At 38.1% G+C, this 20,036-nt stretch overlaps 1 protein-coding gene across 2 annotated transcripts in view; it reads left to right on the plus strand.

Annotated features, from left to right (window-relative positions):
* Positions 1–454: 454 nt before the first annotated feature.
* The window catches only part of RASAL2 (RAS protein activator like 2), a 383,638-nt gene continuing 364,056 nt past the window's right edge, over positions 455–20,036 (plus strand). For both annotated transcript variants that reach the window (XM_065936113.1, XM_065936114.1), the window contains exon 1: positions 455–795. In XM_065936113.1, coding sequence (XP_065792185.1) covers positions 594–795 — 202 coding nt within the window. In that variant the 5' untranslated portion in view covers positions 455–593. The remainder of the gene's footprint in view (positions 796–20,036) is intronic.

Consider the following 20,036-nt stretch of genomic DNA (forward strand, 5'->3'; position numbering starts at 1 on the left):
TGAGAGTTAGGGGGCGGGCCGGGTCATTCCTGGGGAGGGTGCTGAAGACTGGCGGGCGAGAACCCGGGGCCACCGCCCTCCCCGCAGGCTGAGGGAGTGGACATTCGGAGCCCCTGAGCGGCGGCGGCGGCGGCAGCGGCGGGAGCCGGTCAAAGGGGGCGGCCCCTGGCGGCGACGCCCCCAGCCCAGCCCTGCCCGGCCCCGCTCCATCCCCAGCCCCGGCCCGGTCGGCCCGCGGGAGACGCCGGCGGGGGCACAGGAAGGCGGCTCCGAGGGGGCCGACAGGCGAGCCGCCTCTCCCGGGTCCTTCCACGTTCCTCCCGGGAGGGACCCACACCTGAGCCCGGACCCACCTCCCGCCCGGGGCCACGCTGGATCCGCCTCCCGGCCTGGGTCCCGCCCGCCGGCTGCAGGTGGGCTGCCTCGCTCGAGCCGCGGGCAGTGGGCGGCGGGGAAGGAGGTGAGCCGCGTCCTTGCCGGCTGCCGCTCGGGTCCGTGCCCCCGCTGCTGCGCTCTCCGCCTCCCCTTTCCGCAGGCAGGGCGCGGAGCCGCGCGCCCGCCCCGCCGCCGCCGCCTTGTCCCTCCGGGGCACCATGGAGCTCTCCTTGTCGTCCGGAGGAGCCGCGGAGGCGCTGTCCTGGCCAGAGATGTTCCCGGGACTGGAGTCCGACTCGCCGCTCCCCCCGGAGGAGCTGGACGCGGTTGTCCCGGTCAGTGGGGCCATGGCCGGTGGCATGTTGGATCGGATCCTTCTGGAGTCCGTGTGCCAGCAACAGAGCTGGGTCCGCGTGTACGGTAAGGACCTGAGGCCGTCTTAGAGACTGATGTTTCTTATCTTTGCTCAGGCAGAAATGCATTCCCCAGGTCTCAGTCCCATCCATTCTCAGTCCCCATCCATCCTGGGTCCGCTTCCCACATCCCTTTTTGTTCTGGGGGTGCATTTCTGACAAGTTTCTTCAGCTAGTACTTGAGGAGAGAGATGTGACTCAGTATGGTCTTTGGACCTTTTCAGGTACCTTTAGTAAGTTTAAGGTGGAGTTGGGATATGAAGCCTTAATTTTCAGGTGGTTATTTCAAGGGAAGTGTCACCCGATCTTCAAGAAGACGACACCAGGAAATCAGTCAGTCTTGAGTAAGCAAAGAATTCTAACCAAGATATTATGAAAAAGCTTAGTGGAGGTTAAGATAATCAAGTAAAAATCAAAAGTATTTATTTGGGGAGGGGAACAGTCTGTCTTCTATAACCTCTTTCTGAACCTCACTCTCCAAAGGCAAGCACTTAGTCCAAGGGGTGTGGATTGTTTCAGATTGCACTATTGTTTCTGGTGCTCTTTGTAAAGTGACTGGATTGCTACTCAGCAAGTTAAAAAGTGATGAACACACTGAAACTTTCCCTTTCTGCATTCCTAGTAACCACCTCTTTAATTAAAACTGAATGATGAGATTCTATAAGGGCAAGCCTTGTGGCAGCGTTTAAGCCTTGCTGGTTTTGAAAACCTGTAGCCCAAAGATTTATAGCCTGGCATTCAGGACTGAGCTGTGGCTTTCCAAATCATTGAAACGTCAAGGTGTTTATCACTTAGCTCACAGGGATATAAAAGACATTAGTCATGTGGCTGAGTATAAGATGGCAAACTTGAAGCATCTGAGATCAACACAAGTTTAAGGTGTTATCCTGCAGTCATGTGCATCTAAGCCTATAGTGATCAATTAGTTTATGTGTTTTTGGCTCCCCCCCTTCCCCCCACCCCCCCATCCTGTGCAGGTTGTGTGCTTACTATTCAGGAGTGACGGTGACTTTGAAGTTGTCTTCCTGGATAGTTTAGTTGATTTCAAGACTTTGTCTATCACTATCAGAGAGATCATAGAACTAGGAGTCCAGAGATGGGAATTTTTGTCTCAGTTCTGCTGCTAAGTGTCTATGTGATTTGGAGCAGATCAGATCACTTTTTTGACCTCTCATTCCTTGTCTGTAAAATGAGTGGGTTGGATTAAATAATCTCTTAATGGTCCTTGCAGTTCTAAAAATCCATCAGTTTTTATAGCCAATTTTAAAGGATTTATGTATGCAGGAACGTTGTATTTTGCTGGCTGTTTGTAATGTTTCTTGATGTTATTTTAGTTAACTGAAAGAAGTAAAGCAAAGAAGTGGGAGGTGATGCAAGGTCATCCAGTTCGTTCTCAGCAGATTAAAAACTTTAGTGCCTGATTTTTCATTCACCTGCTAGTCCTACTTAGCTGATGGTTTATAACAAAGGTTGGTGAAAATCTGAAGTTGAACTTGAATTAGAGTATATTGAGGTTACAGCTTTTTCCTATTGTGTCCTGTCTTTTCTTATATACTTCTTTTGCATATTTTTTTTTTTTTTTTTTTTTTTGTATGAAGTTAGCCTTGTTACTGCAAGAATATGTATATATGACAATTCAGTAGTTCTGTCTGGGTTTTCTAGACCTAATGTTAGCTTTGTACTTTGAATGTAACCCATAAAATGAATGTGTTTGTTCTTGTAGTCCATTCCTAGGCCTAGGTTTGTGTGTATGTATGTATATATGTATGTGTATGTATATATTGTTTCCTAAATAATGTGCTGTGCTTATTTGCTCAGTTGTGCCCGACTCTTTGCGATCCCATGGACTGTAGCCTGCAAGAATACTGAGTGTGTTGCCATGCCCTCCTCCCGGGGATCTTCCCAACTCAGGGATCGAACCCAGGTCTCCTGCATTGCAGGTGGAATCTTTACCATCTGAGCCACCAGGGAAGCCCTCTTAAATATAGACATGTATATTCTCTCTCACAAATACATATATAATTTGCATTTCAGAGTTAATTTGCAGACTTTCTACTGCATTGTAGCTTTTTTGTCTTCCCTATCAAGTAACCAGAAATTGTTTTTATTTACTATTTAGTACTGCTACTTTCCTTCCGCTAAGGCAGCTCATCCTGGATACTACTTTATTGTCTTTAGTTTGATGTGAATATTCTAAAACTGTCTTAATGATTCTTGACTTTTCTATATCTTTGGCTAGTTTTTAAGTTGCCTATTGTACAGCTCTTAGGAAAGCTTTTGATGCAAAAATAATAGAATGTAGAAAATCAATTTGGAAAAGTTTGTTTTGATTTTCTTGTTTGTTTTGTGTGTTCAAAATCCTGATTGTTTTGGAACATCAAGGTTGTTTTACACAACTGGAAGAGACTTTGATGAATGTATTCAAATGCTTTTTAAAGAAATCCAGAAACTAGTCTAGAGTATGCAGCTGGGGATTGTGAACCTGGGTTTTCATTCTGGCTTTGCCACAAATTGTTGTCTAACTTTGGGCAAGTAATTTTGAGTCCATGTGCTTAGCTTTCTACATAAAATGTGGAGTCTGGAGTAATTGGTATCTATGGTATATTTTAACTTTAAAGTTCTCTGATTCTATGGCCTGCCCTATTATTTTACCTACAGCTTGGTCTCCCGCTTCCAGCCTGACTTGAGGCCAGGCATCAAGCAAGCCTTTAATGCGTTTAAATCATGACTGTCGGGTTTCTGGGGAGCACTTTTATCAAAAGGTCAATGAACTGAGTTTTGAAAGAAGGAATGTTGAGGGCGAATGTATATTTGTTTGGAATGTTTTCACAAGATAGGAAGGTGGGGATGGGGGTCTCAGATCCAGCTCATTAAGTTTTGAGACCTGACCTAAAATAGCCATGTGGGCTTTAAAGATAGGGTTTAAAGTAAAGAGCTGTATTAAGTGCTGTTGGCTTCTGGTTATGGCTTACATCCTCTGCAGTATACTTATGTGTGAAATCAGTATGCAAACAGAAACAGAAATACCCCACCCCTCAGATATCTTAACAGAAACTTTTATTTATTTATTTACAGAAACTTTTAAAAACAATATTTTATTAGTTTGCCTCACAAAATTTGAAGACTGGACACCGTTTTGAGTTTGCTACTGATAGGTCTGGCTCTTTGGTAGATAATACTTATATCCAGAGTTTTGTGTGTTGTTATGAGTGAAAACTTTTTTGGAATATGTTCAGAGCTTTATAATATGTGAATCTATATTTAGAACACAAACAAATGCACATCTTTGAGATAGGACTAAGAGAAAATCATGCTATTCTTCATTTTCTTTTAGCTGTAAAATGTTTCATTTGTCTTCTTCCACTGTTATTGTAAGTTGTGCCCATGCCCGTCAAGACTATGAAATTTTTGACACCAGAGAGTCTGTCTGTCTTGTTGATCTTTGTATTCATGCCTTGCCACTCCCTTCATTGTCACGGTGTCTAGCAGATTGATGCCTCCCCCATGGTAAGTCAGTGTCTGTTGAATGTTGATCCATCTGTCCTTTGACCATCCAGATCTCAACCTGACTGACTGTATGGGTGGTAGACTAGCTTAAACAAAGGCATGCCACAAACAGCTAAATATGGATGCAGAATCCAAGAGCATCAAATGCAGAACATTTTTCAGATATTTATAGCCTCAAAGCGAAGTCAATTGGCTGAAAAAGCTCAGCAGCCCAGCAAAAGGAAACGGGAGCGGCGAAGCCAGCCCCACTGTCTGTGCTTTCTGGTAAACAATGAGGACGTTAAAATTAACTACTTTACCATGAGTGGATGATGAGTGGAGGACAGTATTTGGGGGAAATTTAAGATAACGGTCTCTAGCCGTGGCAGCATTGGAGTTCTGCACCCATCAGTACAACAGGTCTGCAAGTGTATGCACAGCAGTGCTCTTTAATAACTAGAAGGGAAATGCAATTATCATGATGAAGTGGTCACCAAGAAACCATATTGTTTTCGTAGTATGGGCAGGACTTATCTAAAGTATTCAGTTAATAAATAACATCAGCATTATTGTATGCCATTAAGCTAATATATGGCACATTGTTTATTAATGACTGGTAGAGACCTCCTGGAAAATTTCTAAAGACTGGTACAGTTTCAGCAAGTAGAAGAAAAAGGGACTTAATAATGCTGTATCAAATATCATACAGTTCTAGAAATGTGGCAGTGAGACTTTGGTAAGAGTTTCTCATGAACTGGATATGAGTTGGTAGGGAGCAGGAGTTCTACCTGGTTGTAGTAAATTATATTGTTTTTATGCTTCACCAATTAAAGGATGGTGTTTTAATTTAAAAAGTATATTTTCTTGCAATTTTAGAGAATGTTTCTATATTTACTTAAAGTGTTGCAACCAGTGACAAGTCCAGGAAGTTGTTTTATTTTGGTGCAGTATGAATTAGTTGTGACTAACTCAACTGGCCTTACACAGCATGTTTTTAGCATAATTCACTTTGAATATTCTTAGCAAATCACTCATTCTTACACATCTTAAATATGCACCCCATGACTCCTATTTTGTATTAACATGTAGATAAATGAAATTGCTCAACCAAGACTAAAAGTTTTACTTGCTTTATCTAATTGATTGCCAGAAGAAAATCAGTAAATATGTACTCAGTATATCCCTAAACATGGTCATGTTACTTTAAGTGTTTTAATTTCCTCAGATGCTATCAATTGAGCTTTTACAAATCAGTATTAATGTTTTAGGAATCTTGGGATATTAAGCATGGCACATCAAGGATGGCACATTGACTTTGAGTGTTGACACCTTAATTTCCTGTGATCTCCAATACATTTTATGCACAGTAGTAGTAGAAGTTAAAACTTTCAAGAAGGCCTAGGTGTATAATGTTTATTTTAAAGTATGTTGATTTCAAATAGATCCCCCTTTTGCCTTTGAGAGAAAATTTGTGTAGTCATTTAACTTATGTATTCTACGAATGTCACAGATGGTGGACAGTTTCCTGTATAGTATCTTAGTATTTTTCTACCTTCTATCATGTTGGTTTATTGTGATTTCATTTTCTTTTCTTTTAAACTTACTGTTTTGTGTTGTGGTATAGCCAGTTAACAATTTTGTGACAATTTCAGGTGAACAGCAAAGAGATTCAGTCATACATATACTTGTATCCATTCTCCCCCAAACTCCCCTCCCATCCAGGCTGCCACATGACAATGAGCAGAGTTCCCTGTGCTATACAGTTGGTCCTTGTTGGTTATCCATTTTTGCTATTTCATTTTCAAAGAACGAAAGTATTTTTACAGAATAGAAATTGTACATCCACAATCTCTTTTCCAAAACCGTTTGAACTAGTGTTTCAGAATTCAAAACTTTTGATTTTAGAAAATACGGTATATATACAGTGACATAAGCCCCCTGGGGTGTCTGGAGAAACTTCCAAGAATCAGTCATGTTAGTAGTTCTGCAATTAAATGCATGAATATTCACACCAAGTATGGCATAAGACTGTATATAGTATGATGTCATTGTAGGTCAGTTTACTGCTAGAGAAGTTATGAAGAAAGTGTTCAGAGCTTTTTGGATTTAGGAATTGCTGGTATGGAATTGAGGATCTGTATACATTCTCTGACGTAAATAAAATGAAATTCTAGAATGCCCCTGTTTATCTGAGAATAGTTTAAACAAATATTTAATTTTTAAATTAAACAAATATTTAACAAATAATTAAGGATTGCCTTTATCTTTTTTAGATAATCTTTTCAGATATATTAATATCAGGTCTATTAATACAATATATTAATATTAATATAATAATCTTTCAGATAATATGATTCAGTGCATGCCCCTTGAAAAATGATGTACAGTTGTGTCCTGTTACGTTGAATGGAATAATTTTTTTCTAATTTGTTAAGGAAAAGAAAAGGGATTCATATGGCAAAGTAGGCTTTATGGAGATTTCTGAGGAAATGGTGGCAAGGCAGTGGTTTCTAACACTTTGTTTCATTAGAAAGAAGCATGAGGTAAATTAAAGTGGAGGGTTTATGTAATTGTTCTTAGCAGTTGTCCTCTTCAGTAGCACAAAGTGGTTTGATCACCTTTTAAGTAGGTGAACCACAAAAAAGCATTCAACTAATGACTGAGTTAATCCAGAAAAAATTCAGCTGTCTGCTCCCTTGTCCTGCCCTGTTGGAATCACTTTTAAGTAACTAGAGAGGTGTTCTGTCTTGTTAACCAGGAGGAGGAGTTTGAGGTGTGCTGAGGGCCCTCCTGAAACTGCTTCACCCGGCCTTGGCAGAGGGATACCTGCACTCTGATGTGTTTCTTCCCAAAGGCTATCAAGTGCTTCTCAAGACCTGTTGGTAGAGAACCCTTTACAAGTTTAATGTGGTTGGTTTTCTAGTGGGAAGGAAGCCATTAAGAAGTACATGATATGTAAATAGGGGAAAAAAGGACGTCCTGAGGCCCAGCTCAATGGGGTTAGTGGGAATATAGTGGAAAAAAAAAAGAGAGAAGGAAAGAAAAATGGAGCCCTTGAGGGCATAAAAAAAACTTCACTTGCTGCGCTGTTACATAGTAGTGATCATCTTATTGCTACCAGCAGGGTTCAGGTGTTAGGAGCCTGAGTTTTACCTTCCTTCACCCAGTGTTTAGTTACATTAATTAGTTGTCTGTGGCTGTTTTGGTCATGAGGATCCAGTTTAGAGACTGATTGCATTCTCATTTCCCCATAAGTTATCTTCAGCATGAACTCAAATTGTGTTCACCTTGTGTCCTTCGCAGGTATTGTTGTTTAGTTGTTAAGTCGTGTCCAACTCTTTTGTAGCCCCATGAACTGTGGTCCATGGAGTTCTCCAGGCCAGAATACTGGAATGGGTAACCTTTCCCTTCTCCAGGGGATCTTCCCAACCCAGGGATCGAACCCAGGTCTCCTGCATTGCAGGCGGCTTCTTTACCAGCTGAGCCACAAGGCAAGTCCAAGAATACTGTAGTGGGTAGCCTATCCCTCTCCAGTGGATCTTCCCGACACAGGGATCAAACCGGGATCTCCTGCATTGCAGGCGGATTCTTTACCAACTGAGCTATCAGGGAAGCCCAGATAGCTGGGTCTAAGAGATTGGTACTACTTACAGATACTCCTTGGGAGAGTGAAAATTTAGAAAGGAAAAATTTTAACATAAGATATGAAAAGAAAATTCAGAATAGTGTGAAAAGTTAAAAAGTTGGTGGTTCTAAATATTTTCCTAAATAATCTTTTTAAATTTCCGCAGTAAGGGAACTGGCTCAGGAAATTTAGCTTATTCCCCAAATTGGAGACAAATTCCACAGTTTGTCAGGATTAGAACTCTTAACCGCAGATTCCTCAGCCTCCTGTTTTAGCTTCTAGATCTAACTGCTTTCCCTTAGGGAGATGGCCTTTCAAAGCTGAAGGTCAGTGAGAAATACCAGATTGTTAGTTTCACAGTCTTTAAGGGAAGTGCTGGAAGTACCATTACCTAGGTAACAGAAAACAAAAATGGTCAAAACATCCACAAAGTAGGAGGTTAAGAATAATCTCTTAGTGGTGGGTTTAGAGGTGGACTAGAGGCCAGATTAGGTCTCTTCCTAAATTTTTTATTCTGTGATTGGAGGGGTGTTTTAAGAAAATTTGAATATTTCATTTATGACCCTTAGAACCCTGGATAATACCTGTAACTATATTATATCTTCCCTTGTAATTTCTAATCTCTCTGATTCATATCATTAAAAAGTTAATACTATTTTCCTAATTATGAATGTAAGCCATGCTTAATGTAAATAATTGGAGTTATAGGAAAAGATGAAGAAAATTAAAATCAGCTCTAATTCCACCTCTTAGAGATAATTCTTATTTTAATATTTTATTGTATTTTACTTCAGTCTTCTCTACATGGATATATTCATTTGTGCATATTTGGTATCATATTACATCTATTTTATATCACACTTTTTTCTAATAGTGTATTTCCTTTTGGCTTTGAAAATGTTTAAAAATTTTCCAATATATTTCTATTTTTAAATTTAATTTTAAAATAGGTAATATATTTCCTTCTTTCAAAATTCAAAAGGTATAAAAGTATATACCATGAGGCCTCTCACCCCTCATCCTCACCCCTCACTTGGCATCTGGCAAGCAATCATTGTCCCCTCAACCCCACACACAGTCAATAACTGTTTGAAATTTTTGTGTATCCTTCCATACCTGTCTCATGCATGTAGAAGTAGATATGCTCCGTCGTGTCCGACTCTTTGTGACCCTGTGGACTGTAGCCCACCAGGCTCCTCTGTCCATGGGATTTTCCAGGCAAGAATATTGGAGTGGGTTGCCCTTTCGTTCTCCAGGGGATCTTCCTGACCCAGGGATCACACCCATGTCCCTTTCTTCTCCTGCTTTGGCAGGCATATTCTTTACCACTGGTGGCATCTCAGAAGCCCCTAGAAGTAGATAGATAGATAAAAAATTCTGCTAAGTGTAGGATCCAAGAAATTTAGGTTAAAAAAAAAATTCAGGGTCCAGAATTCCCTGTCTGTCCATTGGTTAGGACTCTGCTTTCACTGCCAAGGGTGTGGGTTCAGTCCCTGGGTGGAAATCCCACCAGCTGCATCATCAAAAAAGTTTTGTGTGTGTGTGTGAGGTTAATGAAATGGCTGAAATAGGCCCCCAAAGGAAGTTGGTCTGGTGTTCTGGGGGGGATCTGAAGCTGGTTGTTGTTAATTGTTTTGTATCTGAATTGATAGTATAGTTTTTACTGTGTATGCTTTTTTCCTTTTTTTTTTTAAACAGAAATGATAACCCATTATAGGAATTGATCCACACTTTGTGTTAATCCTCCCTTGTATTTCCCCTCCACACATACTTATCACTGTATCTTGGATATATTTTCCTGTCCATTCGTAAACTGGTTCCATATTGTTTTTATGACTGCTTGATGCATTGAAGAATCATCATTTAACCCTGAGTTTTGCTGGTACAGGTGATAGTATATAAATAATCTTGAAAATAAACCATTTTGCTGTGTATAACAAAAATTCATGGAATTGCTAGGTCAGAGACATGTGTTTTCTAAAATTTTGAAAGATACTCCCAAATTGCTTTTCTTTGATGTGGTACCTGTTTATATTTCTCCACCAATGTATGGGGCTTCCCAGGTGGCTCAGACCGTAAAGAATCTGCCTGCAATGCAGGAGACCCAGGTTCAGTTTGTGGGTTGGGAAGATCCCCTGGAGAAGAAAATGGCAACCTGCTCCAGTATTTTTGTCTGGAGAATTTCATGGACAGTGGAGCCTGGTGGGCTACAGTCCGTGGGATTGCAAAGAGTCAGACACGACTAAGCTACTAATACATCAGTGTATGAAAGTGCCCATCTTCGTGTATAGGGAATTATCAAGTATTTTTTAATGTGACAATCTAAAAAGTAAAAAATTGCCATAGTTTTAATTTTTCAAATCTTACCTTAAGTGTGATTATCACACACAGTCCTTTAAATATAGCCTCTTTTGTGACTGTACATATCTTTTGCCCTTTTTTATTGGATTGTTGGATCTTTTAATGATTTGCAGGAACTCTTAGTATGTTAAGAACACTTTGTCTGGTGTGAGTTGACAGTATTTTAATTTGTGTTTTGTTTTTCTTTTCCTCTGTGAGGAAATTATTCTCATACAGTTGAATATATCAGTCTTTTATGGCTTTTTGGTTTTCTGTTAGAATGGCCTTTTCTATTCTGAAGTTCCAACTCTCCCATGCTTTGTCTAGTACTTTTTTTTTAATATACATTTAAATCTTTGATCCATTTGGAATTCATCCTGGTATAAGGTACGAGATGTGGATATAGTTTCATTTTCAGAAAGATGGATTTCAGTTATCCTAGCAACATTTATTGAATAATTCATGTTTTCCCCCACTGATTTAAGATGTCTCCTTTATCCTTTACTAGATTGTCATATACAATTTGGTTTATTTCAAGATTTTCTACTGTGTTCTATTGGTCTCTGTATATTCATATGCCAGTGTCACACTGCTTTATTACTGAAGCTTATTTGAAAATATAATCTGTTAATGACTAATTTAATATAACTTATCTAACCATTATCCTATGTTAAATATTAACATTTTTCAAAAATTTTTTGTTTACAGTCTACTGATTCTCTTTGTTTACAGACCTTTGAACTTCTGACTATTTCCTTAGGCTGAATTCCTAGAAGAGTATGTTTTAAAGGCCTGAGACTTAGTGCCAAATGTGTGTGACCTTCCTGGAAAGCAGTTCCTGCCACAAATATATGAAAATGTGGCTCCTAATTTTAAGTCCTACTTCTGTATTGCTACATTCAACATATTGAAGTATGTTTGCATAGATTTCCTGTAGTGAAATTCCCAGGTGGCTCAGAGGTAAAGAATCTGCCTGCTAATGTGGGAGACACAGGTTCGATCCCTGGGTTGGGAAGATCCCCTGGAGAGGGATGTGGCAACCACTCCAGTGTTTTTGCCTGGAGAATCCCATGGACAGAGGAGCCTGGTGGGCTACGTTGCACAGGGTTGCAAAGAGTTGGACACGACTGAGCATACAGGTGCATGTAGTGTCTTAAATGTTCTTTAGCACGTATTAAATATGCTTAGGGTTCTAATGTTATTTAGCACATATTAAATATGCTCAGAGTGCTAATATTATTTAGCACACATTTAATATGCTCAGAAAAAAAAATATGCTCAGAGCTCTAATGACTTACCTTCAAAACTGAGTTTTTTCTCAGTGGTACTCCTTTTGATTAATGGCATATTTCCAAGTGAATAAGGGAAGCATGAGCGTGGAGTCAAAGCAGTTGATCTGCTAAAGGTCAAATCCGTGACCATGACCTTCTTTATGCTGTTAGATGACTCTCCAACTGAAATAATCTGACATAGATACATATTGTTTTAGATACTCTGAGAAGAACATAGTTGGTGGCTTTCATCTCAGCTGTTTATGTCCTCCTTCTACTCTTTGTTTCTCAGAGTTTTCAGAAGGAATTGATTTGAATATAAGTTCATTTGGTTTTAGCTGGATGAATGACTGAGGTATATACTTTTTATAACACTATGTTAATGCTGAATTTTTAGCTTGGGATTCATTTAGGTATGTTCTAGGGAAGTTTATAATGTCAAAGCCAAATTTGAAGAATGGCAACTATAACATTAATGACAGAAGTAATTTAAAATATTTTCTTCAAAAAAAAAAAGGGTAGAATAGAAATTGTTCTGAAAAAAAGCATGGTTTATATAGACTATTAATCGGTTAATCAAATTTTCTTTCTTGTTTTTTTTAAGGACTTAATTTTTTTTAGAGCAGATGTAGTTTCACTGCAAAATGAGAGGAAGTTAACAGAGATTTTCCTGTGTACCCCCAGTTTCCACGCATGCATAGCCTCTGCCATTTTCCAACATCCCTGACCAAAGTGGCACATTTATTATAACTGATGAACCTGCATTAACCCATCATTTTCACTCAAAGTCTACATTAGGGTTTACTCCTGGTATTGTACATTCTGTGGGTTTGGACAATGACATGTATTCATCATTATACATTATACAGATTATTTTCACTGCCTTAAAAATCCTATGTGCTCGGTTCATCTCTCCCTACCCACTACCTCCCAGCTCATAGCAACTACTGATGTTGTTATTGCCTCCATAGTTTCTCCTTTTCCAAAATGCTGTTTAGTTGAAATCATACCCAAATTGTCTTTTATCTATTAGCTATTTGTTTAGCATGTTATAGGAGCAAACTTAGAAAGGAAGAAAGTAGTTTAACTTTTAATAGTAACATAGAGCAGTTTAAGAATGAAATGTAGAATCCTGTATCCAGTTAATATTGTGGAAGTTTGTAGGAGATTTTGTTTGATTTAAATTTGGGCAGGATATAACATATAAGTATTTTCTTCCCATGATTTCTATAGGCTTGACTGTTAAATTTTCTGTTTATTTATAAATTTCAGGCATATCTCTGAGTGAGAAAGCCCAAGGCCTTTCTAGGGCACATTTCTGTTTTGTAATGGACCAGTTTTGCCCAGTGGATAGTGGTTAGCCTGATTCAAAAAACAGACCTTGAAAAAGATGCCCAGCACTAACAAAAGACTTGGTTCAAATCTAAAAAATGAGTGTACTTTTAGTATTTTCTGGCTTCATAAAGACTTCAGAATAGTTTTCATCTTCATAGAAATGCTTTATTTGCTAATGTCTGAATCTCATTTGATAGCATGGGAAAGAACAGTATCATATGTGGTGATTCCTATTGAAACAGAAAGATACTGTAGAGCAGTGGTCCCCAATCTTTTTGGCACCAGGGGCCAGTTTTGTGAAAGACAGTTTTTCCATGGACCTGAGATAGAGGAGGCTAGGAGTGGTTTCAGGATGTTTCAAGTGCATTACATTTATTGTGCACTTTATTTCTATTATTATTGCATCAGGTCTACCTGAGATCATCAGGCCTTAGATCCTGGAAGTTGGGGACCCCTGCTCTAGAGGATGTGATATGACCATATGTTTTGCTGTTTTGCTCAGGTCAGAAAGTCTGAAGTCATTCTTTTTCAAGCACACCTTTAATCAGTTTGAGGAAAATTTTAGGTATTTGCATTTTAGGTTATGTTTTTAGTGTACAACTTGATCGTCATGCCTGTGTGCTAAGTCACATCAGTTGCCTCCAACTCTTGCGAACCCATTCATTGTAGCCCGTCAGGCTCCTCTGTCCGTGGTTTTCTCCGGGCAAGAATACTGGAGTGGGTTACCATGCCCTCCTCCAGGGGATCTTCCTGACCCAGGGATCGAACGTGCGTCTCTTAAGTCCCCTGCATTGGCAGGCGGGTTCTTTATACCACTAGTACCACCTGGGAAGCTCACCTTCATTGTCATACCTTGAGACATAGTTGCGTTACTTTCTCATGCCAGTAATCTTTTCTTACCTGCAGCTTAACTGGCAATAGTAATGTTTTGCTTATACAACCAGCAATGTTACTCCATTTACCTGTGAGCATATTATATAAAATGATATGTTTTTGCAAAGTTGGGCTTTTCCCTGCAGTCTCAAAACACCCTGCATTTTTTCAATAAATTTATGAAACATGATCATTCTTTTCTCCATTTTATTGGGAAGTAATCATGTAAGGTTAGTGATGTAAAGTTTTTTGGTAAAGTTATATTAGAATGTGAGTAAGACTGGAATGTGAGTTACAATCTAGTACATTTTTTTGATATTACCCTATTTCTATTATCCAAGTTCGTAAGTTGCTGCTTCCAGTTTAATATATTTGTGTTAAAATATGTCATGAACTGTTCAAAGTAACATTTTTAGACTTTCCTAAATTCTCTTAGAATTTAGCAGTATGTCTTATCCTACCTTCTGTACCTCTGTTGGAACCACATAGGTAAGAATGCGTTTGAGTTCACTGGTGAACTGAAGGAATAAAAGTGAGGATGCTGGAGAGAGTAACCAATATGTTCTTTTACACTCATTTTTTTTTTTTTATTGTGGTACAATATACATACCACATTTTATTTTAATTATTTGTAAGCATGCAATTCAGTGATATTAAGTACATTCACAATGTTATGTAATCCTCATCATTGTCTATACCCACTTTTGAGAAACTACAACTTTTCCACAGCATTTGTGCATTTTTACATTCCTACCAGCAATGGATAGGTTTCCAATTTCTTTACCTCCTTGCACCCACTCTTGTTATTTACTATTCTTCTTTGTTAAAGCCATCCTAGTCAGTGTGAAGTGATACCTCCTCATGGTTTTGATTTTCATTTCCCTTATGATGAGTGATGTTGAACATCTTTTCATATGCTTTTTGGCTGTTTGTATATCTTCTTTTGAAAAATGTCTATTTACATCCTTCTTTTATATTAATTCTTAGACATATTCTTGTTTTTCATATTATCAGTAATAAGTGTTAATTGTCCAATATAGTAATCTTAACTCTAATAATAGTGATAGTCATAATCATGATTATAATGACAACAATAATGTAAAACTTCTTGAATACTTACATGAGCCAGGTGCAGTTCTAGGTTCTTTATGTCTATTTAATCTTTGTGGCTATCCTATGAGGTAAGTGCTATTATTATCCAGATTTTATAGGTGAGAAATCAGAGACACAGAGACATAAAGGAACTTGGCCAAGGTTATGGAGCAAGTGGGCGGCTAGTATGAGATTGGAACTCAGGCAGTTCACTCTTGAGTCTGTTCTCTTCACTAGTATATAATTTGGTTTCTCATAGATAAAAACTTTAAACTGTTATTATAAAAAACACTCACTGTGATGTTTGTTAATTTGAACCTTGAACCTGTAGTTTACCTATGTGCTTTATACAGCACTGTAACTGTAAAATAATGACATTTGATGTGCTGGGTAAGCTTTGGATGTCATAATTGAACATCTTTGTAGAGTTGTCCAAGTTTTATTAACTGTAGACAACACGAGAAAGCTGTTTGTGGTGAGTGGTGTGAATATTTCTACATATAAAAAAGTTTATACAAATTCTAATGGTGATCTAAATTTATGTATTTCTAGCAGTAATACAAAATATAAAAATAGGACTTTTTTTCCCTTTGAAAGCAAGCCTTTGTCAACCTTTTATTTATGCTTGACCAAGCCAGTAAGAATACTGAAATTTAAGAGACCACACAGTCATAAGAACCATGAATTGTATTCATCTGGGGCATAGCTTTATTTATTCTAGGACTTAGAGTTCAAGTGGTTTTCCCTTTTGATATCAGAAATTCTGAAAAGGGAATCTACTTTTATAGAGCCAAGTAAACCCAAACATTGATCAGAGCTTGGCCATATAAGAGATATTTTAGGATATTTATAGAATTCCTGTGTTCTTTTCCAAAAACCCAGGAACACTGGCCTCTTGTTGGGCCTGATTTGTGTTCATCTCAGTTCCTCTTGAACCTGGCTTTCTGGTGCATATACTTTGTAATTTAAAAATATCCTAAGGTTTGTATTTCAAGGACTCAGAAACTTAAAGCATGATTTAAACACAGCATGCTGTGTGAATCAGTTATGAATTTAACTTTCCCTAGGTAGCACTAGTGGTAAAGAACAGGCCTGCCAGTGCAGGAGACATAAGAGACGCTGGTTCGATCTCTGGGTCGGAAAGATCCTGTAAGGGTCATGGCAACCCACTCCAGTATTCTTGCCTGGTGAATCCCATGGACAGAGGAGCCTGGCGGGCTATAGTTGATGGGGTCACAAAGAGTCAAATACGACTGAAGTGACTTAGCACACACGCATGAATGAATTGCAGTTCTTCAAAATCTGTGATTCTTTGAGCTATGGGCAATATGGCAACGGGAAGTGAGTTAAAATGTTACATTCTGATCATATGTCTTAAAAAAATACGTACATCTTAAAAAAACAGTTTGTTATATTTGACATACAGCAGACTTAAATAACCATGAAACCACCACCACCACAATCAATTCTTCTAAAAAGTTTCCTTGCATCCGTTGATAATCCTTCTGTCCCATCCCTCCCACTCCATCACCAGACAACCACTAGTCTACTTTTTGTCTTTATAGGTTAGTTTGGATTTTCAAAAATTTTATATAAATAAAATCATGTAATATATACTACTTGTAACTTGATTTCTTTCATTTAGTACATTTTGAGATTCATCCATGTTGTTGCTTGTATCAACAGTTAATTCCTTTGTTTTACCAAGTAGTATGCCACTGGATTATTTATCAGTTTACCTAAACGTGTGGGTTGTTTCTAGTGTTTTGGCCATGACAAATAAAGGTTCTGTGAACATTTGCGTATAAATCTTCATATAGGCTTATGCTTTTATTTCTGTTGGGCAACTACCTACCTAAGAGTGGAATGACTGGGTCTTGTGGTAGGTTTATGTTTAACATTTTAAGAAACTGCCAAACTGTTTTCCAAAGTGCTTGTATCATTTTAGCACCAGCAGGATATGACAGTTCCAGTTTTACTGCCTTACCAACACTTGGTATGATAAGTCTTTTTAATTTCAGTCTGTGTAGGAGCTATGTAGCCCTGTTCAACGTGATCTTAATTTGCATTTTCGTGATGATTAGTAATGTTGAGCATCTTTTCATATGCTTATCAGACATTCATCTATCTTCTTTAATGAAATGTCAAAACAAATCTTTTGTCCGGTTTTAAATTGGTTTTGTCAGTGAACAACAAGGTCCTATTATATAGCACAGGGCACTATACTCAGTGTCCTGGGATAAATCATAATGGAAAAGAATATAAAAAAGAATGTATACGTATGTATAACTGAATCACCTTGCCATATAGCAGAAATTAACAAAACTGTCAATCAGCTATACTTCATTAAGTAAATAAATTTGATTTGTCTTATTGAGTTATATGAGTTGTTTCTGTATTCTGGATTTTTTTGTTTGTTTTAATTGCTAAGTTGTGTCTGACTCTTTTGCAACCCTATGGCCTATAGCCCACCAGGTTCCTCTGTCCATGGCATTTCTAGGCAAGAAAACGAGTTGGTTGCCATGCTTTCCTCCCAGGGATCTTCCAAACCCAGGAATCTATTCATGTCTCCTGCATTGGCAGGTGGATTCTTCACCAGTGAACCACCAGGGAGGCCCCCATATTCAGGATATAAATCATTAATCACATATGTGATTTGCAGTTGCTTTTTCCCATTAAGAAACCGCCACACTGTTTTCCTAAGTGCTTGTGACATACCTGATCATATTCTTAACACTGTCTTCAGAGAGTAGAAGTTCTTAATTTTGATGAATCTTTTCATTTTGTGAATTGTGCTTTTCATGTCTTACTCAAGAAATTTTTATCTAATCAAAGGTTGCAAAGATTTTTCCTATGTTTTCTTCTAAAAGTTTTATAATTTCAGGTCTGTGATCCATTTTGATTTTATTTTTGTATATTTAATCCAAAATAAGGATTGAAATTTCTTTTTAAAATTATGGATATCTAATAGTTTCAGCACCATTTGTTAAACAGTCTGTTTTTTCCAGCACTCAAGTGCTTTTGTACCTTTGTTGAAAATCAAATATACATGGGGGTCTGTATCTGGTTTTTGGTATATTCTATCATTCTACTGTTTATCACAAGAATACTATTTTTACTGCTATAGATTTCTAATAAGTTTTGAGGTCGAGTATAAAGTCTCTAACTTTGTTTTTCTTTTTCCAAAGTTATTTTAGCTATTCTAGATCATTTCCATGCCCAAATGAATTTTAGACTCAGCTTGTCAATTTTGCACAAAAAGCCTGTTGGGATTTTGATTGTGGTTGTGTTGAAACTATAGATCAATTTGGGGAGAATTAATATATTAATAGTGTACATCTCTCTCTGTATTTTGTCTTTTAAAATTTCTCTCTATAAAGCTTTCAGTGTGCATGTCTTTAGATCTTTTGTTTGATTGCTCCTAAGTATTTTACAATTTTGATGATATTGTGGGTGGTATATTTTTAAAAATTTGTTTCTATTTTATTTCTAGTATATAGACTATAACAGATTCTTATTTTCATTTTTGCCTTGTATGCTGCAAACTTGCTAAACTCACATTATTTCTAGTGGGTATTTTGCAGATTCTGTTAGCTTTTCTATACAGAGGATTGTATATAATGTCTGCAAATAAAGTCTTCTTTTCCAATCAGGATGCCTTTTATTTCTTTTTCTTGCCTGATTGCACTGGCTAGCACGTCCAGGTTAATGTTTAATAGAAGTGGTGAGAGCAGACATCCTTGCCTCTCTTAGGGGGAAAGCTTTCAGTCTTTTACTATTTAAGTGTGATGCTAGCTTTAGGTTTGTTGGTGTTTTTGTAGATGCCCCCTATCAATTTTAAGATATGCCTTTCTATTCCTAGTTTCTTAATAGGTTTTCCCCCCAATCATGAATAAATGTTGTAAGATGCATCTATTGAAGTGGTCACATAGGTTTTCTTTTTTAGTTTGTTAGCATTAATTCCACTGTTTTTTTGGGGGTGGTGGGAACCATGTGGTTTGTGGGATCTTGGTTCTCTAAGCAGAGACTGAGTCTGGGCCACTGCAGTGAAAGTGCCATGTCCTAACCACTGGACTACCAGGGAATTTCCCAATTACACTGATTTTTGAGTTTTAAACCAACTTGTCACACTTGCATAAAGCCATACTTGGTCTTGATGTTTTATTATCTTTTTATATGTTGCTTGATTTGCCTCATTTTATTTGCTAAAATTATCTTAAAGAATTCTGGGGACTTCCTTGTCCAGTCCAGTGGTTAAGACTCTGTGCTTCCAGTGCAGGGGGCCTGGATTGGATTCCTGATCCCTGGTGGGGAAATGAAGATCCTTCATGTTGTGTGGTATGGCCAAAAAAAAAAAAAAAAAAAAGAATTTTGAATTTTGTATCTGTGTTCATGGAGGAATATTGGTGTGTGGTTTTCTTGTGTTATTTCTCTGGCTTCGGCTTTAGAGTGTCCTGAAGTCACAGTGTGGTACTTCCCACTGTGTTTACTTTAAGGAAAGTAAACTGCTTGCCATTGCAGGAGCCATGAGAGACAGGGGTTTGATCCTTGGGTTGGAAAGATCCCTGGAGAAGGGCCTGATGACCCACGCCACTGTTCTTGCTTGGGGAATCCCGTGGACAGGGAACCTGGCGGGCTACGGTCCATACCGGTGCAAAGCACTGGGCATGATCCTGAAGTGACTTAGCATTCGTGCGCTACATCACAGTGTGCATTGTAAAGTATTTCTTTTTTAATTTTCTGAAAGAGTGTATATAGAATTGGTATTGTTTCTGCTTTGTGTTTGGTAGAATTCATCAGGTAAGCCATCTGTAACTGGACTTTTCTTTGTGGGAAAATTTTTCTCACTTCAAATTCAGTTTCTTTAATAAATACAAATTTATGTTATTCATTTCTTCTTGATGATCTTTTGTTGTTTGTGTGTTTGAAGGATTGTGTCCCTTTTGTCTTAAGTAGTTAAATTTATCAACATAAAATTGTTATGATATTTCCTTATCTTTTTAATAACTTCAGAACCTTTAATGATGTTACCTCTGTTATTCCTGATATTGTCAGTCTGGTAGGTTTAAGTTTATCAAATTTATTGGTCCAGGGATCAGCTTTTGGTTTCACTGTCTTTTTTTCCTATTTTTTTCTTCTTTGAGATTTTACTGATTTCTATTATCTTTATTATTTACTTTCTTTTATCTACTTTGGGTTTCATTTGTTGTTTTGATATCCCTTTAC

The sequence above is a fragment of the Muntiacus reevesi genome, chromosome 5 (assembly GCF_963930625.1).
Source record: "Muntiacus reevesi chromosome 5, mMunRee1.1, whole genome shotgun sequence".
NCBI classification, from domain to species: domain Eukaryota; kingdom Metazoa; phylum Chordata; class Mammalia; order Artiodactyla; family Cervidae; genus Muntiacus; species Muntiacus reevesi.